Genomic DNA, 27788 nt, shown 5'->3' on the forward strand with positions numbered 1-27788 from the left:
CTAAGCACTGACTTTTTTATCAAAATGCAAATATATGTATCAAAATATTTTATCGATTTTAAACATAAATTTTCAAAATAACTTACTGCAGAAACTATTATATATATATATATATATATATATATATATATATATATATATATATATATATTATAAAATATATTATAAAAATATTATATATTATATAAAATATTTGTATGATCTATTATATTATAATCTATATTTTAATAATATGTCGAGTATAATTTTTATGATTTTTTTTCTTTCAGTGTATATAAAATATTTTCATCATATTTAAAAAAAATAAATAGTTAAAATATGTACGTATATTTATCATAAAATATATAGATTATAATAATACAATAGATTATATGAATAATTTATATAATATTTATGATAAGTAAAAAAATAAATATATTGTAGTAATATTTTTTTATAAATATTTCTCAAATATTTAAAAGAAAACAATGTTAAAAATTGTATTCGACATATTATTAAAATATATAGATTATAATAATATAATAGATTATATAAATATTTTACGTAACATTTATGGTAAGTAGAAAATTAAATATTTATCATAATATACTGTCCGCGTGTGCTCCGAGATGAAATTAAATCGCGCGCCAAATCGCGCTCGGCGCACCCGGCGCGCCTTACGGTCAACTTCAAGCGTCGCGGTAAAAGATCAATCGTCCGCGGGAGACCCGCACTCCGCGCTCTGCAGCGCTCCGCTTCGCAGAGCAAGAGCAGTCTCGGTTCTCGGTTGTTCGTTCCTTGCGTGTCGTCGCGTGCGCGCCCGCTCAGCTGTTGTCTCAATGACAGCGGTCGTCTCGCGTCGCGTCGTCGTCATCGATGGTGGTGCGTGATGTGGAAATCAATTTCGTAAAGCTCTGTGCTGAGTGAAGTAAACCGCTCGGCGGTCGGCGGGTGCTCGTGCGGCAGCACTAATCGCAAACTACCGTGTTGCGATTAAGACCCCCCGCGTCTCGGCAAAGATGAACGGGAGTTTAGGGATAGCGCGCGGCTCGGAGCAACATCCGCAACGGTTCGCCGATTACTTTGTCATATGCGGCCTGGACAAGGACTCCGGCCTCGAACCAGATAAGTACTTTGGTAAGTCTCCTATTCTCCTTTGCGTCTGATCTGATATCGCTGTCTCACGATTCTTTATTTTCGGCATGTAATAAAACTAGAGTGAGTGAGTGAGAGAGAGAGAGAGAGAGAGAGAGAGAGAGAGAGAGAGAGAGAGAGAGAGAGAGAGAGAGAGAGAGAGAGAGAGAGAGAGTGTTTTATAATGATTATTAGGTAAAGTTCAATCGTCGGGAAAAATAAATCTTGTGACAAATAATATATAATTAAAAAAAAATTCTTTAAAACGAAAGTTCTATATATAATTTAGACGAAAAAATATTAATTTTAAATTTGCAAGAGAAAATCTGTAATTGTATACAAAGTGAAGGATGCGATTATTGTTGTATATTAGGTTTCGAACCCATCGATAATATTTAAGTAAAAAAAGACATCGGAGATTAATGTGACGAAATAATAATTTTGAGCTTTTTTCCATAAGTATCTAACAAAAGCTTTAATTATTATAGAAGACTTAATAAAATTCTTATTTGCAGTTCAATTAGATGATATATTATACATGAAATTAATTGACCTATCAAGTGTCAATTTCGAACAAATTGGATTAAAAATATAGAGATATATTGTCGCGAATCGATTATACTTATGAGAAATAACTTTTTATTTTATGAGTTAATAATAATAATAATTTTTTTTCAAATAAAACCATGCAATTAACGTTAACGAAATGGGAGGCATATTATAAAGATTAAAAAAAAGTAGGTTTGTTCGCCTACTTTCTCGTACTTTCTGCATTCGGAATGAAATAAACTTGGACTCTTTCGGGAAAGAAAAAGTGTAAAACACAATATAGAGAGAAAGTATAGCTTTCCTAACATAAATAAAGAGAATGTGTTTAATATTTCATATCTTTCTGAAATAGCTGATGGGAGTTCGTAGAAATGGACCGCGCGGTCGATCCCGTTGGCTCTTTGTCATTTAGGCTACCGTGTACCACCCGAATACGTAAGGAGCCTTACAATACGCCCGGGTGTAGCATCCTCCCGAGAAAACGTCGTCTCACTCATGCGGGACGGTTTTCTGCGAAAAAGATCGTTTTACTGAAGGAGGCTCCCATGACAACTCCCGCGGCTAAAGCCGCTTATATCTTGTGACGAGTTGTTTTGCTGTCAGCTGTTGGCCAGCATCGTCTTTGTAATTCCGAGAGTTCGAAGTGTCGACATTATTTGCGGTTCTTGTGTACGCTTAGAAGTTTTATTATTAATTAATTTTAAAAATTATAAATAAATTAGAGTGGAAATCAGAATGGTTATAAAGATATAAATTATTATGAAATTTTTATACTTTCTCACATGATTGAATACAAATTCGCAGATTGAATAAAATCTGAGAAATATGCTGGCTTTAATATGATACATATGTCAATAATACATGTAATTTGATTAGTGGATTTACATAAAGTTTAAGCTTAATTCTTAGCAAGATTGGCAGCCTCTCTCTTTCTCCAAAGAGTGTAAAAATATCCATAAAAAGAGATAACGAGTGTCCCTGAGAATAAGGTCAAAGTTTACATGTGTATAGGGAACATTTCCATTTTATTACATAGAATATTTTCGTAAAGAAATTTCTTAGAAACAACTAATATCTTGTGAATAAGATTAATGACAAAGTTTAAAAATTCAAATTTTTTTCGAATTTAATTAAATTACCATTACACAAAACATTATATAATTATTCAAGTAAAAATTAGAAATTTCTATTCGAGAAATGTTAATTTTTTTATCGTTTAAACAAGAATTAAATTTAATTCTCACAATTCAAATACTAGCTTTTATAGTAAAAATCTAAATGTTTAATATGTTCTATATGTGTTTTATTACAATGTGTGAATATAGAATATAGAATAACGTATATGTGAAAACATACATTATTTTCTTTCAGAATACATTATATTTCTTTAATTAATCTGCCACTTTTAATTAATATTACTGATGTCTTTCTTAGTTAACCGCAAACTTGCTGAGTTGTGTCTTTTCAAATATCAATAACTAGTGATCCACGAACACAGTACTTTGCCTAGTTTTTATGGTAGTTATTCATTTTCTGCTCTCAAATGGAATACAATAACTCGGTTGTCTAACTAAAGGTCTCTTTGTTAGAAGTACTATTCATTGGACGTATAAATCGATGAATATTTCTTTGAGGATTTCTTCTTATTTGGTTTGGAAAAGTATATTAGAGTTGCTACTAGATATGACGTAGGAAATGTAAATTTTCCGATATCAAGGAAAAAAGGACAAATATACTTATCAAGATATTTAAATATATTGCGTATATATTAAATTCTTTTACTATTTTACTATTACTTTATTTTATTTATTATTTATTATTATATATTTATTATTTTATTATTAATTCTCTTAATATATGTTTATTTTTAAAGCTTTAATTATAATATAGTTTTTAATAATAATAATAATCTCTTTAATGTGAATTTTACTTATAAGCTTTAATATAAATTTTGTTAGCAAATTTTTTTAGTTTTTACGCCTTGCTTTTTTTACAAATATTTTCCGTCGATTTTTTCTCGTACTTATTTCTATCACTTAGGGCCTCGCCCTTCTTTGCGTATGTCCATGCAACGATCTGCAGAAGAGTTCATGTATTACCCTTAAATACATATTTTTAGTATATTGGAGAAAGATTTACGTATCTCGATATTATTAATATGACAAACTATAAAATATTTATAAATGTTGTATCGATAAATTTGGATTAGCTATCGATAAATTTATTGTGGAAAGCTACATTGTTAAATATCACTTTATTAAACGTATAATACAACAATCTTTCATATCAATTATGAATATTACTGCAAGAAAAAATATTACTAAAATAATGTCACATTTAAATAAAATAATAACAGTTTTAGAGATATATTTTATCATAAAGAAATTTTATATTTTATTTGAAAAACTTTATTTTTTCAAATACATATATTTAACATTTACCACATTTAAGATTTCATATTTAAAATAAATTTTTTGATCGAAGATTGATTAGGTGTGAAACGAGTTTCTTTTTTCTAATTATTATATGAAGCAGAAACGTTTATTGCACTTATGTGTATGTGTGTTGGTCCTATATATATATATATATAATCACATTTCCGCCTTTTAAACGCATACTTAAGTGCCCGGTAGTCCCTTCATGTACGAATGACCCTATATTCGATGACATCATATATGCTCACAAGAAGGGGAGAGACGACTTATCCGGACAGGACGACAGGGAAGTTCTGGACAGAACACGGGGCAGCTAAACCGAAAACAAATAATTTGCTTTACCCTTGTATTTCCAAATTGCCACAAGAGATAATAAATTGTCAGATCTGTTTTCGAAATATAAATTTATAAAAAATTCCGAAAAGTACCTTTCAATTCTGTACAATTAAAACATTTTTTGAAAGAACTGAGAAATATCAACATAGAACATTAGAACATGAATTAAATTTTTGATGTAAATTATGCACATGTTTACTTCATAACTTTTGTGTATTATTAAAATATATTATTATAATTTTTGTGTTATTATTATAATATTGATATAAGAGGATATAATTAAAATCGGTTCTTTTTTTCAATTAAATAATCAATATAATAAAATAATTTGCACTTTAGCATTAAAATTTTGTTGGAACCAGAAATAAAGACCAGAACTAGATAAAATTTTTCTTGTATAAAAAATCCTCCCGTCCGAAATTGTTTTAATGAATATTTTGCTGCAGAAAATGATCTTTCTCCTTTTTATATTTTATCTAATTAATAATTCGTTAATTTTAAACATTTTATGTTGTTTTATTGTAAAAAAGAAATGTTATGTTAAAATTTCTTTGTCAAATAAAAATTACATATAACGTAGTTATTGATAAGTTACAGTGTATGTATACAAGTTAGGGTCAATGATAATTTTTCACGACTGATAAGATTCATCCAATAATAATGCTCTTACAGAAATCATAAAACTCTATTACGAGTTACATATCTTTTTATGTTATTAAAACTTTATTAATATTTCAGCCTTTTAATTTTCATTTAACTCTTTCTACTTTTTATTATTAACAATAAGTATAACTGCTCTAGATTTCCTTTGTCGCGTGTTTTTTTACGAGTTATTTAAAGAAATTATTTTTTCCAAAACTTTAATCCTTAATATTTTTGATAGTTTATCAATTAAGTTTAATTGCTAATTAATTGTAAATTATAAATTTTGGCTAAAAATGTACAATAAGTTTTTTTTTTAATAATATATATCTTTTGTGTAGGTATAATACGTTTTCAGATATTTTATATTGTATATTGTATAACTTTGCAAAGTCTACTCTCTTTCTTTCTGGCTGTCGCGTGACATCAATGCGGTTGATACACATTTATAAGTACGCGTGGGCGAACGTGCACGTGTACGCACCATGCCACAGGCGGATTCACAGAAAATATTCGTTTGCCAGACGCCTCGTATGTGCATCATGCTCTCGAATCAATACTTTCCGTAGCACAGAAGCTTATCGGTCATTTAATGCTCGTTTTGTCTTTTCCCCCTTTCTTGTTTAAACATACTTTCCTCTTTCTTTTATCGTGTCTATGATTTGCTTGTATTGCATCTTATACATATATTACTTTGTGTATACATAAAAATCTGTCGCCGTTTGTTTATTATTTATTTTTGGCAAGACAACAACGTGAATTGTTCACAAACATCAACAAGATCAACGAGATCAACAAGATTTGTGAAAAAAAATGTTAATAAATATTTAATATAGGTAAATTTAATAAAATTGCAGAACTGTAGTTCTGTTAAAAAAAGACTGTAAATTTCGAAATCATTTTCGATGACAAAATGACTTTCCAAATGTTTTAATATGATAAATTATATAAAATAAAAAAATAGTTTATATAAAATTTAAATAAATCCTGAAACTAGAACTTAATCTTAATTTTTTAAAAAATTATCCTTTGTTATAACATTCTTTTCATTCATCTGTTTTATACGTTGCAAAAAGGAAGCTTGTTAAACATTTAAGAAGCGTAAGATGGTGTTTTTAGATTACCCATTTCATTACCGTTAGTAGCCGTACATATTGTTGCACGTAAGAGTATAATTACGAGTAATATTCGTAATAAGAAACCATCTCGGCAACGAAGCGTATACGAGAGTAGAAAGTACAATATTATGAAAAATATAGCCATGTATATCTGAATTTAAGGACAATATATTGGTGTAATAATTAAAAGATATAGTAAAAACTTAAAAATTTTATGAGCGATGTTCATAAGCGACAATTAAATATCTTTTAACTTTAAGATAATTTAAAAAAATTAAGATTAAAGTTCTGATTTCAGGGTTTATTTAAATTTTATGTGAACAATTTTTTTATTTCATGTAACTTATCATATCAAAGTATTTGGAAAGTCATTTTGTCGAAAATGATTTCGAAATTTATGGTTCTATTTGAACAGAACTATATATAGTTTTGCAATTACTAAGTTTACGTATATTAAATTTTTATTAATATTTTTTATAGTAATTTTTATAATAACTTAATAATTTTTGTCAGCCACATATGCACGTGATTTGTGAAATATATCATGAATTTTTATAAACAGATCTAAAACGAGTATTCAACTAAAGGATTGGCTAACAATTCTCTACGCTCACTTAAACATGATGACAACGGATTTGTGCATGACTCATTTTCAAAAGAAGTATACAATGATTTTTGATAAATAGATCGTAGATTATTTTCGATAACGCTTATTATTTATCGGACGCTGAATCATAAAACGCGATTTTTACGTGTAAAGTGTAAAAAATATTTTTTATCTTTTTGTCTGTAATAAATAAAATTAAAAAGTAATGTTTGAGAGATTTTAGAAAAGCACCTTAAACTTTTATTTAAAAAATATTTTTTTTTGTGTATACATGTATGAAATTCATTATTTTGATTAAACTAAAAATAAAGATCTTAATAAGTCTAGTGAAATTTATGTAGATAGAAAAAGTGACATTTATTTTAATTAAAATTTTGTTTGTGATTATGAATAAAATTCGTTGTTTTTCAATTATTTATTATTATGCAAAAGCGGAAGATTCTCTAGAGCAATATACTGAACTGTAGCAGAGTAAATGTGCCATTTACTCTGCTACAGTTCAATAAATGGCACATTTACTCTGCTACAGTTCAGTATATTGCTCTAGAGAATCTTCCGCTTTTGCATAATAATAAATAATTGAAAAGCAACGAATTTTATTCATAATCACAAACAAAATTTTAATTAAAATAAATGCCACTTTTTCTATCTACATAAATTATTTCATACAAATTCACTTCCATTTTTTACAACATTAAAACATAAAAACAAAAAGATATTTTTTGCTTTAATATGTTAGTGTTAGAAGGTGATATATATATATATATATATATATATATATATATAAAATGTGAAAATATTCGCATGATTGCGTCGCACAGTTTTCTAAAAATAGGTAAAAATAGACAGTGAATATATATACATATAAAAGACTGAAACTTGCAGAAACATCTGTTACACTACAGCAGTTTATTCGGAGATTTCATGTGTATAGATGGGAAATGAAAATATCGGAAAAAAGCTATCGACTTGTTAATGGAAACTGGTGATTTCGGCGATGATCGAACTCAGTCGAATTCATTCGATTATCACCGTCGTTACTCTGTGAACGTTATTTCCAAGCGGAGATTGACTGTTGATGTTCTCATACTAGTTGATAACGTCAATCAAGAAATGTTAGATTAAAATCAATTGTACATGTATTTATTCAGACGTATGCACTTTATATAATATATTTCATAAACGTTTATTTCATATCTTCTGTTATAAAAATATATACGTATTTAAAATGTTTGTTATAAATTATGATATATATATATATATATATAACATACAATTTTTGTTAAATATTTTTTATTTTGCAAATAATTTATTAATGTACAAAAAGAACATGATAAAATATGTGTAGAGAGAATATATGATTAAAAAAATATATTTTTATTAATATTAATTTTATTAATATTATTTTATTAATATTTTTATTTTAATATTTAAATAAAAAATATATTATAAATATTTTAATATTATTATAAAAATGTTGATAAATAATGTCTTATGAATCGTTATTATCTTAACGCTTCAAAATTGAAATGTAATATAAAATTTTATTCAATAAATTCAATCAGGGAATTTATATAACAAGAAATAATTCTATTTATTTAAAACAAGATTTAATTGCTACGGCGAGAATTATTCCGTAGAATAATTCGGATTCTTAAATGCAAATTAAATAGTCCAAAATACGAATTTGAAAAATGTTCCGGCTTTAATCCGAAAAAAGTTAAATATTGATTAAAATAATTAAAATAAAGTTTTATATGAGTAATTTAAAATACAAAACGCATTTATATTATGAGTTTATAAATTGTATAGAGATATTCATAAAATTACGTATTATATTTTTAGAGATATTATTTAATTTATAATTTTTATATAATCTATATTGTTTTATATTTTCTACATTTTTTTAGCTCTATACTTTTTTAAGAATAAATTTTTCTATCATTATCATTAAAAGAAATAAACTTTTCTATCGTTATTAGCGAGGGCAAAATGCCCAATTGGCATTCTATCAGTTGTAATTAATAAAGTTGCCAACGAGATATCTCATAATTTTTTATGATGTGATTTCATTTTCTTTGCATCTCGCTAGAGCAGATTCATTGTTCGCCATCTTGGCTCTTTGATCACAAACGATTAACCTTATACAGAAGTACTCTTGTATTTCGAGATAGTTGGATTGACTCCAAGGCCTCTTAGACCATGTCTTACTTAAGTCTGGTCCAAGAAAGATCGCACAGCGTATATTTGATAACAGCTTGCTGATTTCGTTGCACGATAATTCTGGGGAGAGAGAATTTCCAAGCGAAATGTCGCTTCACGAAAGATTGAGCTCTATGATAAATTTTCTTTTCTTTCATCACACAAATAGTTTCACTTTATACATTTTTACGAAGAAAACTGCGTAAGTGCCAGAGAAGTTTAGCTATAATATTTATGACGGAGAATCGAGCGTAGCTCTTTAATCTCTTCGCGCTTAAATGAAATCCAGCGGAAAGTGATGGGAAAATATCGTCCGAAACTAGAGTCATGTTTTTTTCGTTTAGAAGCTACAAATAGTACTAAATATTCAGAAACGATATGTATATCATTAGGTCTGTTGTTTTCGCAGGTGATTCATTGCAGTGCACGCCTCTGGATAGAGCATACAAAAGTAAAGTATTGGGACATTATCCAGACTCGGTACCATGGAATCCTTTCGACGAACATGCTGTGTGCATGGTACATATAACTAACTACTAATTATAATTCCATTTCGAATTGTATGTTAATATATAATAAATATAGATTATATACATATGTATAATTTGCACTTGTATACACTTGTGTATATTCGTTGTACTATTGAAAAATATAAGCGGAAGATTTAACAGCCGAATATTTTTATTTACTAATATTTAATTACTATCAAAATATTTTTATTTATTATTTATTAACATACATCATAGTTTTTCCAGTTTATTTTATTAGGTAAAAAATTCGAGTCAGTAAAAAACCGGAATTTAATATGGTTTTTTCCAAAAAGTGGAAAAACCACTTTTTTGGCCAATCCTGATTTATTCAGCTGTTAATAAAATTATAATTATCGTTGAAACATATAAATTTTATTCTATATATTACGTGGAGGAATATTAGAGATTCGTAGTGTTTTTTTGGCGATGCTCTCTGTCGTTAATTAGATTCAGAGAACATTTGCGTCGCGCAGTCAAGGGGAGTAACTTATCGATTACATTGATAATAGCTTTGTCTGCCAAGCGGTTTGCGCTTTCGTACCCAAAAGCATTCGGTGGAGCCGACCTTCCACTCCTTCGTCCTGACGAAGGAAGACGGTCATAGAACGTACGGGTTCAGCCTTGTTTTCTACGAGGAGTGCCGCAATCGGAAAATATGCGCCGCAATGCAAACGTTACAGGCGATGCACATCACGGAGCTCAGTAGCGGACAGAACGGCACGCCTCCGACGTACGTCTACTTTTTCCGTATATACAATAATTATAAAGTATATTTGTAATTGATTCTATTGCGTAGCGTAAATATCTTGTATAGATTTACGCTACGCAAAAAAAAGGGCCACTTTCTTCCACATTAACCCTTTGAGTCACAGCGGGTCACCCAGAGACTCACCTTTTTTCCGTAGTTTTTTTATTGTTTTAACTACTTTTTTATCAACAAATGCCGGATTTTTTGTTTCTACAGAGTCTCTAGAACATCAATAAGTGTAAAAAAATATGAACAGTCATTAATTGTTAATTGCAAAAATACCATATATAAACAGTCAAAATTAGTACTTTTTTACGAAGAAATGCATTTTCTACTAATCTATTATGACAATAAATACGGCAATTTTTTTATAATTTTAGTACACTCTAAAGTATTTTTCAGAATTTTTTTAGAATTTTCCACCGTGTTGTTTTTGTTAAATCCTCCTTTTTTTGATAAAAAATATATAAAAAACAATATTTTCTGTTCTAAATTGAAAGTAACAGTTGTATTCTTTTTTAAATATTTTCTCTGAAGGTTTTTTTTTAGATCGCAGAATCTGAATCTAAAGGAAAACAAATTTAATTTCCAAAATTTAATATAAGGATCTAATATGGCGGAAGTAAAATTTCGCCTGTCATATTGGATCCATCTTGAATTTTGAAAACCTGACAACGGATTCGTAATCAGCGAGCCTAAAAACCTTTATATACCAAATTTTATAAAATACTGACAATTAGAAAAATTCGTGACTCAAAGGGTTAAAAAGGACAATTTTCAAGTAGTTGCAACTTCTTTAAAAATAATCAAAATCAGATCGAGATCAATAAAAAAGAGTTTCGAAGCTTCAAGCTTCTAGTTTTAGAATCTTTAAATAAATTTCAATTTTTTTCTATTTGTTACAAAATTACATTGTAAAAAAGCGACGTCCGTCGATTGAACAAATTTTTCAAAAGTTTATTCAAGAATACTGAATTATTAAAAAAAAAATCCTAGCACGATTTTATTAATTGGGTGTTAAAGAGTAGAGTTTTAGCTTTAATTTCTTTTTCTAAAAAAAATCCTAGCACGATTTCATTAATAGAGTATTAAAGAGCAGAGTTTTAGCTTTAATTTCTTTTTTTAACGAGTGTTCTATGATTTTTTTTTTCGCCACGATATTCATTACTCGTATTAAAGTTAAATCTATTGACTTTAAACGCTTATAACTAATGAAAAAATGATCGTACAATAATCATTAAACAAGCAATTTAAAGAGAAAAGTTAGCACTTTAACATGCTCTTATCTTTTTTTCAGTCATTATTCATTTTTAAAGCGTAATTGTTACTTAAAAATCAAGTAGAAATTGCTTTTATCTTTTTTTATTTAAATCAATGAAAATTAACGAAAAAATGCTAAAAATAAGCGTTCAAAGTCAATAGCTCGATTTTGCTTTAATAATGAATATCTCAGCGAAAAAAAAAATAATCATAGAACACTCGTTAAAAAAAAAAATTAAAGCTAAAACTCTGCTCTTTAATACTCTATTAATGAAATCGTGCTAGGATTTTTTTTTAATTCGATATTTTTGGACAAACTTTACAAAAATTTGTTCAACCGATGGACGTCGGTTTCTTACAATGTAATTTCGTAACGAATAGAAAGAGTTGAAATTTATTTAAAGATTCTAAAACTAGAAACTTGAAACTTTGAGTCGCTTTTTTATTGATCTTATTCCGATTATTTTTAAGCAAGTTGCAACTACTTTAAAAATTGGCTTTTTTTATATGGAAGAAAGCGGCCCTTTAATTTTTTTGCGTAGTGTATAATATTAATTTTTTATTAAGGTTTAAATTAAAAAACATTTTATATATATTTCAATATTTATATTAATATAAAAATATTTATTATATTATTGTTATATTATTATTATTATTATTATATTATGCTGATAAGGTAACAATGTTCTATTTAAAAATGAAATATAAAAAAATTCAATCAGTACTTTACAAGTTTTGTGACATAATTCTATATAAAAAATATCTAAAACTCGAATTTTTCTTTTCTAGGTAAAAGATTATAATTTATCTTGTTAATTAAATTCTAGATTTAATTCTTATTGAGAAGTAAAAATTATTTTCAAATGTAAAGAATATGATTCGTGAAAAGTACGTGAATACTATATTAATCATATACATATCTATCAATTTTATTTTTATTATTGTATGAGTTTTAGTATAAAATTTCTAAAGTATGATTGGATTTTTCAGTGCGAGGAAGGGCCAGGACGGACATAACACGAGATCGTTACCACGTCACTTTAAATTATCAGCTCATTCACCTGGTGCAGCATTAGGATATTACGATTCTATCAAAGACAAGTTGCTAGTGACCAAATCAATATCTTTGCTATGCCAACAGCCTTACCTCTTCGCGGCAAAGACGTTTCTCACCAATCTGTATAAGTAAGAAATCTCACGAATCTCTATAAATATCTAAAACGAGCTGACTTTTTTCTTTTAAATAACCGTCATGTAATATAAAATTATTTAGTCAAATATTTTTAACAAAAAATTTGAAAGAATATTAAAAGAAATAATACAAAATCTTACAATATCGAAGATAAACAATGTTAATTATATATTTATAATAGACAATGTTAAAAGAATAATCTGATAATATTATATATTAAAATTACATATCTAAATTTTGTCAACTAATGAACAGAAGGCAATAATTTGATTGAAGAGAATTTATTTTTAAAAAATTATATATTTTTCTCATGTAATTTATTTCTTTTGTTATTATTAATTTTTGTTAAGTATTTTCTTATCGGATATTATTTTCATATCTCCAGAAATGAAAGTAAATTATTAACTGTAATTTTTTCTAACAGTCAATATGTTCCACATGTATTGTACAAATATTTTGTGCTGCATCTATTGCATTGTGGCTACATTGAAATTTGTGTAATGAGAATACTTTATATATGAGCTGCATTACCGCTCTAAATGCTTATGCGATTTCTTTGAAATACTTTAACGAGAATATCTTGAGTTAATCTTCTTATTCTGCTGTGTAGTCTGTTTTGAGAAGCTGAGATCTTCTTAGAAGTGATAAAATCATTACTGTTTTTATACATTGAAGAATTGACGAACAAAGAATATATGCAGCAATGTAATATACATATATTACACATATTATTATATTGTGTACATATTATATTGTATACATATAACGATAATACGATATTAAAGATAACATATTTTCAGGTGTGTTCCTAGACATCCTGGACCTGGTCTTAGCTTAGAATCTTACGTCTACAATCTTCTGTACAACGTACCGGTACCGTTGCCTGGCAAATCATTGAAGTTTTTCGTACCCAATGATGAACCAGCGAAATCACCTTTAGAACTAGTCATCTATCAACCATCTTCGTTGCTGGAGCTACCGATGTTGGACTATCCTCTCAAGGACGTATTCACGTGGCTAGGCGCGGACTGCCTGATTCAGCTGTTCACGTGCGTGCTGTTGGAGAATCAAGTTCTCTTGAGGAGCGTTGATTTTCACAAGCTGATGGCGGTAGCCGAATGCATAACGGCGCTCTTGTTTCCGTTCTCCTGGCAACATGTTTACGTGCCAATATTGCCCGCCAGTCTGTATCACTTCTTGGATGCACCGGTGCCCTTTATAATGGGTCTGCATGCGCAAAGCGAGGGCGGCGTATTGAAGATTGCTAGCGAAGTATGCGTTCTTAGAATTATCTTTTTACACTTTATTTTTATTTATTGTTTATTCGAGAGAAAATAGTTGCATCTATATAAATAATAATGCATAATATTATCATTTTTTTAAAATATCATGTAGATTTGCAATAAACTATTATTTTGATATTTTAACAACTAAGAATTATTTGTAACAACTAATTTTGATATTTAATTAACAATTAATGATTTTTGTTTTGATATTTTTTTTTACTGACATGATGAAGATTCAAAAGTCCAGTAGATCTACAATGATTTTTTTCTTATTTGTCATATCAATTAAAATGTACCTTGAATCAAAACAAAATGATAATACGTTTAACTCTTATTGTTAATTTCATTTTTTTATATATTTTGTCGGTAATGAAAAATTAAAGCAATTGTTTATTATTAGCTAAGTGTCAAGCTAATCATATCTGTTCACAGGCGAATCTTTGTTATGTAGATATAGATAAGCAGAGTAGTCAATTTCCAGAAGAATTACCTGTGTTTCCTCATAAAATGCAGTTTATTGCTGAGATTAGAACGCTTCTGAACAAGTACAAAGTACCAAATTCAGGAAAGTGAGTTAATCTCTGTCTTTGATTAAGAATATCAGGATGTTGTCTCTGTATCTAAACCGAACAAAAACCTTTCTAGGATTGGTAACATGGTCATAAATTATTACAACGGCGACATTATGACTAGTAGTTTGACGCTTCCTGGCTCTGGTTTTCATCTTCCTCGCAGAAAACATTCTTTACACGATGTATTAGATTGGGATCGATCGGAACCGGAGTCACAACCTGATAATTTACAAAGAATAGTAGATATTGTTAAGAAATCAGGTAAAATCTTTTAATGTGTTTAGAGATATGTTAAATTAAAAATTGTTTTTAAATTCCTGATTTTTATTTGTTATAGTAAATGTAGATGATATTGATCCTATAGAGGATACTACTACGGAAAAGATACTCACGCCACAGGAGGAATACCGAGAAACTCTCGATTTTAATAATGCTGTTAGGGAGATTTTTTTGAATCGTTTTGTACAAATGTTTTCTAGTTACGAACAATTTGTTATCCAGCCAAGTCAGGTATGTAAAATTTAACGTTTCTGAAAAATAAAAAATTAAGAGAAATATACATATGTATATCATTCTCTCCATAAGTATTTAAAATATTAATTTTCTAATATACGTACAAATTACTTTACGTTGAAGGACAAAGATGAGTGGATAAATAATAGGGATAGTATGCATGTTTTCGACAAAGCCACGTTTTTATCCGACCAGCCTACGCAACATCTGCCGTTTTTGTCGAGATTCCTGGAAACACAGATGTTTGCCTCTCTCGTTGACAGCAAAGTGATGTCAACGTGGAGCGAACTCGATTGTAATATTAAAGTTTTCGACCAAAGAATCTCCGCTCTCAAGTAAGTCTTAACAAAATACATTGTGTTTTCTTTATTGAATATTTTAACGATTTTTATTCATCAAACTTTTTAATTTCTTTTTGATTTTTTCTGTATCTTAGGAAGAAAGTCGGAGAAAGCATCATACGAACAATGCGATACGAGCCTTACACAAACATCGCAGATACACAACAAATACTCAGACAGAGATTAACCAATGTGGACTTTGAGACAAATCCGCCTACGGAGATTCTTCCCCATAGAGCCGCATATTTTCGCAGCTTTCCTTTGCTAGATAACGTCGCATTGAATAAAGAGCCAGCTCAAAGGTTTGTTATGATTATTTGCAATATATTATACTTAAATCTTCTATTTTCAAATTTATTAATGTCTGCTGTCCCTCTATTTTGTGCTTCCTGTGTAGTATACTTCGGTAAGAAACAACTTTTACTATAAATATAATAGGAATGATGGAGCCTTTCTTAAGTCTCTTATTTTGCAAGTTCACTTAACGTTCGAATTTATTTCGAGAATTATATACTTGATCTATTTTTACTGTAAATCTTTTAGAAATGCACTTTAGCATGTATTTATAAATCGTGGTGTGTTCGCAAATTAATAATGATACGACTAGACTTTTTCGTTAATTAAGCTCTTTCGTCTACAGTAGTAGAAGAGGACAGACGCAATGGAAATACAAGATGAAATCCATGGACACGAATGGAAAACCTGTAACGCCTCAAGAATCTCAGTCGCCTCGACCTCAAACTAAACTCTCGGCGGATATGAGTCCCGCTTTAATAGCGCAAGCTAATTGGACGTTCGTGGAAAAATTGCTCAAGGTACTCGCTTTCTTATCTATTATTTTATTTAATTTAATAATTTATTTAATTATTTAACATTTAATTACTGAATGCCTTTTATTTCAGTTATTTTTATCTGTTAAATATATTTTTCATTATTATTATTTGTATATAATTATTATAAGTAAAGTGTTGCTACAAGTGTGCTATTTTGCGATAAGGATTGTAAGTCCAAGACAAAGAGAATGTTGGTGGAGAAAATGGGATCCGAAGCCGTCGCGCTTGGTCACGGAGGCGAATCTTTGTCCGATGTCGAGGAGAACACTCTAGTCGCTAGTCTCTGTGATCTATTGGAACGAGTATGGAGTCACGGGCTGCAAAACAAGCAGGGCAAAAGCGCTCTTTGGTCGCATTTAACTATGTATCAAGAATCGGAGGAATGCAACGACGCGACCAAGTCTATAGACGCAAACTTTCTTTCCCCTGGTAAGATATTTGCTGCATGTGTTTCATTGTCGCGTTAAAAATTACGGGTTTAATATATTTTCAAGTATTTATACATCCTTGTGTAATATAAATATAACACACAGAAAATAGTAATTCATCGATCGCAAATTAAATGTCACTATTTTGCGGAAATGCAGCGCTAGCTTGGTCCGTGCTGCGGAAACGACTCGATTGTACGTGTCTCCGTTTTATAATAAGATAAAGTGTTATAAAAAGTAGAGATTAGTATTCTTCGTACGTAGATATCCTGCACTATTAGTTTTGTAAGTGATCCACCAAAATAGTTTCATATTACGTGTTTACGCTGCGTCGCACGTGTTACTTGAGTACAGAGATATATTAGCGCAAATATGAAATTAAGTTGGCACACTACTAACGTAAATTTGTGCGCGAGATTTTTTTTTCTTTATTCTGTTATTAAGTTTAATTTTTCTTTCGTTTTTTATATTTCTTTTTATATTGTTTTATTTCTTTTTATTTCTTTGTTTTGTAATTAGCAAAGAAATCGCCGAGTAAGTTTTTCGGAATACCGGATCGTTTGGTTTCATCTTTGAGAGGCAAAAGTATTATTGAAATTGCTTCTTACATCAAGGAAAATTTAAATGGTAAGCCCGAATGTTGGCTTGCCAAAAAAAAAGAAACATGCGGACTAACTGAGTGTTAGCCATGATTTTTTCTTTTCTTTGCATCCTGTTGCATCGTAAATATGTGCTCGATTAATAAATATTTCAATAATAAATTATATTTTACATATAAAGAGATATTTTTGCATTACATATTATTTTAATAAATACCTTTTATGGAAACAAATGCATGTTAAATTACCATGATACTTATGAGATATTTTTTATAAATTATTTATAAAGACTATGTGTACGTGTGCGTATCTATTTTTGACAGTCGTGTAAAGCATGATTTCGGACTTGCATGTGCATATTATTGTATCTGCAAAAGAATGTATTGAATACAATCAAAAAAGAATGAACTGTTTGGCCAAAAAGAATATTGTTCTTGTTCTTATTCGTTTTGTTCGTTTTCTTTGCTTGACTGGAAAGGAAAATGTCTGTTATCTTAAAAATATTTTATATATTGCGACAGATTTGTCTAATTTACAATTGGAAACGGACGTTTCGCCCACGAGGGGTTCGGACAAGCATAAATCTCTCGGTGAGAGGAAAACCGTCGGTCCGGAACACTTGAGGCCTCTTCCGGACTCTCTAATTTTCGACATTCGTAACGTGCAAGCGATGACTGATATTAAGACACACATTGGATATGCGAGAGCGTGGGTGCGATTGGCACTTGAGAAAAAATTGTTGTCCCGCCATTTGAAAACGTTATTGTCGGATAGTGCTTTATTGAGGTATTTATATTTATAGAAAAAATAATTAGTCATTTTCACGCACGATATGAAACCATATAAATAATAATTAGAATGATGTACGTATCTTTTCTAGACTGCACACAATATTTATTAATATTTATGAAAATATATTTTTTTGAAACGTTATATAAATATTTTATACATATTTTTTTAAAATTTTTATTCGACATATTTTCAAAATATAGATGAAATATTTTATATAATATTTATGATAAGTAAACAAATATTTATAGTAATTATTTTGTAAATATTTCTCAAATATTTGCTAAGATATTTATGGTAAATATTTGTGATCTATTTAATCTAAAATCTTAAAAATATTTTGATAAATATTTAAATAATTATTATCAATATTTTGTAAATATTTTATCAATATTTCGGGCTATCTGGGTTTATATATCAGTGATTATGAAAGCGATGCAAATATATGAAAAAAATATTGATCATATCTTTGTTAAAGATTTTTAGTTTTTCAAGAAGTAGGATATTCATGAAAATTTTTTATGCTACTGCAAAAATAAATTATACATTATATATCTATTGAAATTAATATTAAGAGGCACGCAAAAAAAATTTTATAAATATATATTTTTTAAATTATTATAAAATATTTTTTGATGCATATGCAACAAAGATAAGATTCTGATTCTCATTATTTCAGAACAAACAATTTTTTTATTACTTTCATAATCCCGTTGCGTAATTAATAATAGATTTGATCTCTTTGAGTATTGAAATAATTATAATTACTTATTTTTCGATAATTTATTAGGAGTCAGTATAAACGATCAGCATTTTTACGCTGTGAGGAGGAAAAAGAGCAATTTCTGTATCACCTTCTGACTCTGAATGCCGTCGATTATTTCTGCTTTACGAACAATTATCCGACAACGAAATTACCGTATCGAGTTGTGATATTCCCCAGCCGAAAAGCAAGCGCTGCTACCACTTCGGCTAATAGTTGGATTGCTATTTCCGGCACCCTCTGCGAAACCAATCCCGTACCCATACCTAAGGGAGCATTAGAATTTGTATTTCATGTAACTATATTTTTTATTAATACTATATTAAATAGAATTATCAAGTCTCTCTTAAATTTTAATTCGATTAGTTCTATTTAAATTTATTAACTATTTTGAATTAATTATTTTTTTATAGAATAGACACAGTTTATTATAATTATCTTTATATATTTCTCTTCCTTTTTAGCATAAAAATTTAGGAGTGTTATCTACGTTAAGAATTGGACACGACAATACAGGATTGTCACCGAAATGGATGGTGGAACATGTTGTGGTGAGGAATGAAGTAACCGGACACACGTTCAAATTTCCCTGCGGTCGTTGGCTTGGCAGAGGAATAGATGACGGATCTACCGAGCGTTTATTAGTGGGTGCTTTAGTACCACGCAGCATTGACAGCGAGGAGTTAGTGGAATCATGCTCCACGCCTCCGAGATGTAGATCTCCGAGTATACCCAGACGTCCCATACTGTCGCAAGTCGAACTGCAACACATGCTCGGTAAATTAATAATATAACCATTTATTGATTCTAATTCTATATTGTATTTATCTGTGAACATTTATTGTTTATTAAGTAAAATTAATATTAATCAAATTTATTCTTTATGTTAATATTTAATCTTTTATTATATGTACAAAGTTATTAAATAATTAAAAAAGGTAGTTATTAAAAAAAAATTTATTGACAAATTTTATATAATGTTGAAAAAAAATTACGAAAGATTTACACACATAATATTGATAAAGCGAAAGATGATAAAAGTTTTTTATTAAAATTAATTTTATTATAATAATTAATATGATTAATTAATATAATAGAATTATGTATTTACAATATAATTTAATTAATTATAATAATTAATATAATTAATTTAAAGATTCACATTAGATAAAAAATGGAATGTTAATGGAATAATTTTGAATAACTTTATATTAGGCGAGGCTGTAAATGCTATAGTGAAATATCACTATAGAAGAGAGTGTCAAGACGGTTCTTTAACGGCTTTATTGTGCGGAGAAGGCGGTCTTGTGCCGTCTTTAGAACAAATATTTTTATTTGGTTTTAAAAATCAAAGAATATTCGGAAGAAACTTCTATGTATGGGACTATCTCTGTGAGTATACTTAATTCATTAGGAAATAAAAAATATTACAACAGTATATAATTGATCCTGTTGCAGTGCGTGTGAAAGAGAATTTTGAGATTTCTTTGCTGGAGGAAATGGACGAATATTCTCAAAGACTCAATCGAGATAGAAGAGTATATTCGCAAAGCAGCCAAAGATTTACTATCTTAAGATGTTACTGTCATCTCATCGATCAAATTAATATGTTTAGTCAAACTTTAGGGAAAGATGGAAAGTTTCAATTATTTATCTGTTTAGCGGCGAGGTAAATTTACGGAATATTTTTGACGATATATACATAAATTAATCTATCTTTGATTTGTTTTTCATTTAAATTTAATCATCAATATAATTTTTCAGAGAACAGCTTTTACATCCAATGTTGCGTCCGATGAGCGATGCTCGTTCCACGGCGGACATGTACGAGGAAAATTCGTTTTTACGAAATCCTACTTTATTAACTTTCCTCATTCATATTCTTGAGCCATTGAGCGAGTTTCACATTGTCCTCGAGAAGAGCTTGACTCATGGAATCTCTAGTATATGTTAGTATTTGCCAAACGGTATCAATTGCAGATAATCTGTGTTCCTTCGGTAAGTGTTGCGAGTTATATGAAATATTTATAATCGTAAGAATGTCATGTCACAAGCTTTCCAACGTTATATAATAAGAATGTATTTGTTACCGTGGGATTTTTAATTATTGACGAAATTAGAATGACTAAGAGCTTTTCATAGCAGGAACGCAGGAACAAACTTTGAATTAATAGAAAAGCCAATTAATTCTTCTAAACAGTAACAAATGAGGAACTCAATTGTTATTACGTATGACGATGAAAGATTCGACAAATTTTATCAATAAGAAAAATTAAGAAAGATTTAATAGTAAAACTAAAGACTGTTACGAGGATGTAGCTGTACGATATGCGTCTATAAACAAGAAATTATAGACGAAAAATAATGCGAGATTTGTTAGATATAACAAGATTAAATGAGAAGAACATATAGATCTCGTCCTATTTCAAAAACTTATGATAATATAATATTTTGTCGGGGATAAAAAAATTAATTGAAATATATTTGGCCCTATCTTGCCATAACTATTAATGCGATAAAGATGGAGTTTGTTGAAATATTTATACTAGTGACGAATCATGTACCAAAGATGTGATCCCATTTATCTAGAGTTATCAGTTTATATTAATTTTTGTTATTAGGTATTAAGTTTCTTTGAGATTATATTGTCATATGTCATTTGAATGCTTGCAGATTAATTATCATTTTTTGTTGTAATAACAAAATGTTTAAAATCTTATGCAAAAAATTATCAAAATATTCACGTACATATGTACGATCTCTTGAATCTCGAACAATGATTACTAGATAGGAAAGAATTACATACTTTTTTTTAATGGCTGTGCTTTGATATTTGCATGCTATGAGATTGAATATAACTTGTGTTAATCGTGTGAGTACTACCATGACAATTTTATGTTATAGGGGAAAAAAAGTGATTATCACGTTTTCTTCTATTATCGCGATTTGTTTTTCAGGAGCTTTCGTGAGTATTTTTTTTATCCAGTTCCACCTTCGGTTTTCATAGATTTTGTTTTTATCTCAATGAGAGATATTATGATCCCATTCAAATTAAACTTTAATCTGTGAGATGGTATATGAACTGGAATCGAAACTCTATTAATTATCAGATGACTGCTCTAATTAATCTATCTCTCTTTTGTATAATTATTGTTACAAATTTTAAGATATATATACATTCTAAGTTACAATCATATATGTAAAAATCTTTTGATTTCATTAAAAGAATGAATTTTTTAAATTCTTTTGTATGTCTGGGTGTTTTATGAGTTTATACTTAAGTAACGCAAACTTATTATCTTCATGTTATAATCGTAATCGCAATATGAGAAAACAGGAGAACTGTTATTGAATTTCATCGCAAATGGACCAAATGACGTAATCATATGTTTAGATTCTTGCACATTTAAAAAAAATTGAATACAAACAATTTAATAAAAAAAAATTTGTTTGTCTTTTTGTACAACTCATGAAATGATAAATTAACTTTTTGATCAATTAAATATTGCTTGGTGGTGATCAGAAGCTATTGTTACAAATTTGATATATATATGGTCTTTCTAAGTAACATGGGATAATAATATTGTGTCTATTGTAAAAAATAATTCCTAAAGTACAATCCTACAAATATTTCTCATTGACTCAGAACTTCATTGGACATCTAAGAATCAAGAACTGTTTGGTATTTTTTTCAAACTAATATAATATAAATATCTCGATATTTGATATCGTAGAATTAAGACATTAATTATGTGTATATTGTGCGCAAAAAATTATCAAACAGTTTTTTGGCCAAATATGAGATTATAATTGACTTTTGCATTTATCCTATATACATAATTCTTCTTTTACAAGGATGATGTACCGATTTAAGAAGTTTCCAAATTGAATGTGTCTTTGAATTTTTGCATATTTATTTTGTAAAATTTTATTAAATTTCTTTAATATATTTACGAGAAAATATTGATTAATATTTTTATTACAATATTCAAAATTATATTAAGGATAATTATTGACATGTAATTATTACCGAGCAAGTTTATGAAACTAAAAAAATGGATAAATTAAAAATGTGTATACAAGAAGTTTCTTATTTTGAAAAGTAGTGCAAACTCGACGTCGCAAATTTTGCAAAAAATTGATAAATAATTCGTATAATCCTAGAGTGATATTATACGAAGGACAATATAATATTGTTTCTTGAGACAATTCGTATTTTATTCCTATATTATCTTTTCCTATTATTTTCTCTTATCCTGTACTATAATTAATAGTATATAAAGAAGAAATTTATTAGAAAATAGTGTCATTAACTTAGCTATTTCACTTGTTAGTTGCATTGAAATTTCGTTGTCGAAATATATTTAATGTAAGGAATTGATAATTTAAAAAGATCCACTATCACCTATTCAGCATCTTAATTTATTTTATTTTATATTATTTCCAATTATTATAGTAAATTAATTTTTGCTAGATTTATATCTTGCATATGTAGAATGCATCTTATACAATTAGAGTTATTTATATATCTAGTCACTTCATAAATAATGTCGTATCTTTATAGTATATCTGGATAATAAATAAAAGATACATAAATTTTTATTTTAAGTCTATGTTAGAGCCATAATACCAAAGTATCCTTGCATCTTACTCTTCCACAGTCTATCCCAAAGTTTGTAGCTATCCAAAAAATATAGAGTATTGTAGTATAAAGATCAATATAAATTTACCTCTTTTTTTATACAATATGTCAAAAAGTAAAGGATCTAATATCAGAGTTAAGGTCACCAAGAGCTATAAATTTAAAAAATATATATTTTAAGATATAAAAGAAGTGTATATATAATCTTTCTCTGATTTTTTCATTATTATTACAAATGTAATTAAATACATTTAGTGTTATAATTTGTACTATTTAAAAGGAAGAAATTTTGTATTTCAATAATCTTTTTTTTTATAAAAAAATTAAATTATTATTCAGTTATCGTTATTATTATAGTTAATCGACATAATATTGCTAAGAAAAAGCGAAGGACAGTCCGTAATCGTTTCTTGGTGAGAATTTCTTATTTATTGTACGTACACATGTGTATGTACATATGTATATACATTTATAAATAAGAAATTGTTATTCATCGAGAGATAGCTGTATGAAGGACGGCTCTTAGGTCTCCTTCAGCAAATAAATGAAATCTTTCTTCATCTAGAAAGCCTTACAATAACTTAAGTCTTTTAAAGCGGAATATCATCTTTGTAAAAGAATATAATTTCTTCCTAGAATAATGGGTAAGCGTTATTTGAAAAGAAAGCTTGCGTTTTGTAGCCGATATTATGTGATCATTTTAGATAAAAAATAAGAAATAATATATCCATTTATTATTTGCGTTAAATATATACACCGTGTTTCCTTTGTAATAATCAGATTTATTGTATCTCGCAACTGCGTATTACGTCTTGTCACATTGATATGAAACATGCGATCAGGAAATTTCATGACAAATTTTTATACGTAGACTTCGAATTATGTATCCTTCGTCATTAGTGTTATATAAATAATATATATGCATTTTGTAATATAAACTCGAGGAGTACAAAATTGTAAAAATAAAGCTTTTCGGCGACGTCAATATCTATATAAGAACGATACAAGAGGCCACGGCAGCGATACTTTCCGAGCTCAATAACCACCGATTTAATACTCATTGCAGTAATTCTTAGTAATTTCTACCATCTCGTTCATTATCGTAAAATCGTTGCCGTATTGTGTATATATATATACATGCATGAATTATATTAAAATTTCGTGTATAAAAAGTTTTACAAAGCATGCGTTATATAAGATGTATATATGTAAGGTATATTATGTACACAGACAGAGTAGAATATAAAGTATTATCCAAAGGATTAAGAATTTATTCATCTTTGTTTTTATTATTTAATGAAAATATACTTTGCGCTCCCCTTATATTAATCAAGACAATACAATAGTATAAAGCAAAGATGTTTCTTAAAATAAATTATTAATAGAAAAATACATTTATATTTTTTTAATTAAAAATATAATATATTTTTATTATATATTTTTTATATATTTTATACACATATTTTTTTCTTTTAATCATATACTTTTAAGGTATTTAATTATATCGATATTTAAAAGGAAATAAAAATTTATTATTACATTTGTTACTAACACTTGTGTTAGGAATAAATAATATTACATAGAGAGATTAAAAATAATTTAATAAATAGAATTTTAATAAATAAAAAAAATCATGTGTATAATAAAATAATCATTTAATAAATAGAATAATTATTTGTATATATTTTAAAAATTATATATATATCAGAAAAAATGCGATTAAAAAGAGTATGTTAATAAGGAGTCCTATGTGGTTGAGCGGCAAAGTCCTTACCTACTGTGGTGTTGATCCTGAGATCAAGCACATGTGGAGCCAAGATTTTTCCTCTGGTCAAAACATGTTTACAGATTTCAAGAAGTGGGATTTCGAATCAACGCTTGTCCTGAGGATTCTGGATGAGGATCGAGCCCGTGTAGAGCCAGGATTATTCCTCTATTCAGGACATGCTTACAGATTTCAAGAAGGGGGATTTCGAATCAACGCTTGCTCTGAAGATTTTGGATGAGGATCGAGCTCGTGTAGAGCCAGGATTATTCCTCTGTTCAGGACATGCTTACAGATTTCAAGAAGGGAGATTTCGAATTAACGCTTATCCTGAGGATTCTGGATGAGAATTGAAAAGACGGGTGCGTGATAGTTCCAAAGGGTTGGAACTGAAACCGTTGTGGAAATTCGGATCAACGTTTATCTTGAAGGTGTGAACCAAGAAAGAGGCTGTGATAGTCCCAGGAGCGAGAAAGAATAGGATGCTAAAATGCTCTACGTGGTTGAACGGCATATTTCGTAGTTGTGCCTACTTGTGTAGGTCCCAGGATTGAGCCTGTGGTAGGACCCCGTTATTTTTTTCCTCTGTTTAACAGATGCTTGCCAAATATTCTTTTTTTTATTTTAAATATCGATATAAAAATATACCCTGCAAAAATATATAATTAAAATAAAAAAAATATATACACTATGCAAAAAAATTTAAAAGGCCATCTATTCTTCCATATAAAAAAAGACTAATTTTTAAAGTAGTTGCAACTTCCTTAAAAATAATCGGAATAAAATCAATAAAAAAACGACTCAAAGCTTGAAGTTTCTAGTTTTATAATCTTTAAATGAATTTCAATTCTTTCTATTCGTTACAAAATTACATTGTAAGAAAGTGACGTCCGTCGATTGAACAAATTTTTCAAAACTTTGTCCAAGAATACCGAATATAAAAAAATCCTAGCACGATTTTAAAGTTTTTGAAATGTACGAAAAAAACTTAACACTTCGGCCTTTTGTACAAGTAACTAGAATGCTCTTTGCTAGTAAGTGTTGTAGAGTTGTTGAAAATTTTAGCTTTTATTATTAACTTTCATTGATTTAAATAAAAAAACTGCAATTTTTACTTGATTTTTAAATAACAATTACGCTTTAAAAATGACTAATAATTGGAAAACGATGCATTTTAAGGTGTTAACTTTTTTCTTTAAATTTCTTTTTTAATGATTATTGTATAATCATTTTTTCACTAGTTATAAGCGTTCAAAGTCAATAGCTCGATTTTGCTTTAATAATGAATATCTCGGCAAAAAAAATCATAGAACATTCGTTAAAAAAAGAAATTAAAGCTAAAACTCTGCTCTTTAATACTCAATTAATGAAATTGTACCAGGATTATTTTTTAATTTGATATTCTTGAACAAACTTTTGAAAAATTTGTTCAACCGACGGACGTCGGTTTCTTACAATGTAATTTGGTAACGAACAAAAATGTGAAATTTATTTAAAGATTCTAAAACTAGAAACTTGAAGCTTTTTTATTGATTTTATTTCGGTGATTTTTAAGGAAATTGCAACTACTTGAAAATTGACCTTTTTTATATGGAAGAAAGTGGCCCTTTAATTTTTTCAGTAGTGTATATTATTTCGTAGTTGCATTCTCTATATTTCCCTCTTCTCTCTTTTTTATAGAATAATTTTTATTCTTAAAAGCCAAATTTTAGAAAGTTAAAAAATTTGGGAATCATCTCTCTTATTTCCAAATATTTTTTTTTTTTACTTTGAAAGAGCGTAATAAATAACTTTTTTCTTTTTCAATTTTTTATTAATTTGGGGAAAGTTGTTTACGGACCTATTAATTTATGCCTTATATATGCGGATAGTGTTTTTATTACAATATTTACGTGCATACTACAGTGTGTTCATGATAATACTGTCAAAATACAGGTGATTTATAAAGTGGTATATAGAAAGAAGTGAAATTTATTTAAAGATTCTCAAACTAGAAACTTGAAGTTTTGAAACGCTTTTTTATTGATTTTATTCCGATGATTTTTAAGTTGCAACTACTTGAAAATTGGCCTTTTTAATGTGGAAGAATAGATGGCTTTTTAAATTTTTTTGCATAGTGTATATTATAATTTATAAATATATTTTTGATTTTCTATATTGCTTGATTTTGTTGAATAAAACTGAACAAACAAAACTTTATAGGAAAATTATATTTTTGTGTTGTGTCCTTTTTCAAAACTTTGGAGAAAGGTGGAGGGAGAGTAAATTGCGAAGGCGAAGGGAGAGTGATCGAATAATGAAATACATGACATTTGTATAAAATACCGATATTTATTTTCAATCTTTTACGTTGCCGCGAGGATGCGTAAGATATGTACACAGACGTCGGATTATTTAACGTAGTACAATTCTCATCTATGCATTAAAAGAAGTAATTTACGTGCTAGCTTTAAAAATAACACATTATAAATGTCTCGTTTTCTTTTGACTTGGTAAAAGCTAAACGGTAATGATCGGATACATCA

General features: G+C 28.3%; 1 protein-coding gene across 6 annotated transcripts; it reads left to right on the plus strand.

The window, feature by feature from the left end:
• The first annotated feature begins 712 nt into the window (after positions 1 to 712).
• Positions 713 to 24778, plus strand: Pns (DENN domain containing pinstripe). Of its 6 annotated transcripts, none has more exons than XR_012046494.1 (20): positions 713 to 1116; positions 9412 to 9521; positions 10042 to 10262; positions 12531 to 12725; positions 13533 to 14004; positions 14451 to 14587; positions 14664 to 14851; positions 14928 to 15100; positions 15227 to 15438; positions 15540 to 15746; positions 16085 to 16259; positions 16442 to 16706; positions 17225 to 17332; positions 17826 to 18090; positions 18884 to 19151; positions 19321 to 19633; positions 20072 to 20248; positions 20315 to 20525; positions 20621 to 21728; positions 21814 to 24778. XR_012046494.1 is itself a non-coding variant. In XM_072890230.1 (20 exons), exons 1-19 carry the CDS (start codon positions 999 to 1001, stop codon positions 20808 to 20810), a joined length of 4005 nt encoding a protein of 1334 aa, XP_072746331.1. In that variant the 5' UTR covers positions 713 to 998; the 3' UTR covers positions 20811 to 20854; positions 21530 to 24778. The 6 variants fall into 6 exon arrangements, 5 of the variants coding, with proteins under 5 accessions (XP_072746331.1, XP_072746332.1, XP_072746333.1 ...); XM_072890230.1 differs by having other exon boundaries at positions 20621 to 20854; positions 21530 to 24778; XM_072890231.1 differs by having other exon boundaries at positions 20621 to 20854.
• The last annotated feature ends 3010 nt before the right edge of the window (positions 24779 to 27788 follow it).

The sequence above is a fragment of the Anoplolepis gracilipes genome, chromosome 4 (genome assembly GCF_047496725.1).
Source record: "Anoplolepis gracilipes chromosome 4, ASM4749672v1, whole genome shotgun sequence".
Taxonomy (NCBI): domain Eukaryota; kingdom Metazoa; phylum Arthropoda; class Insecta; order Hymenoptera; family Formicidae; genus Anoplolepis; species Anoplolepis gracilipes.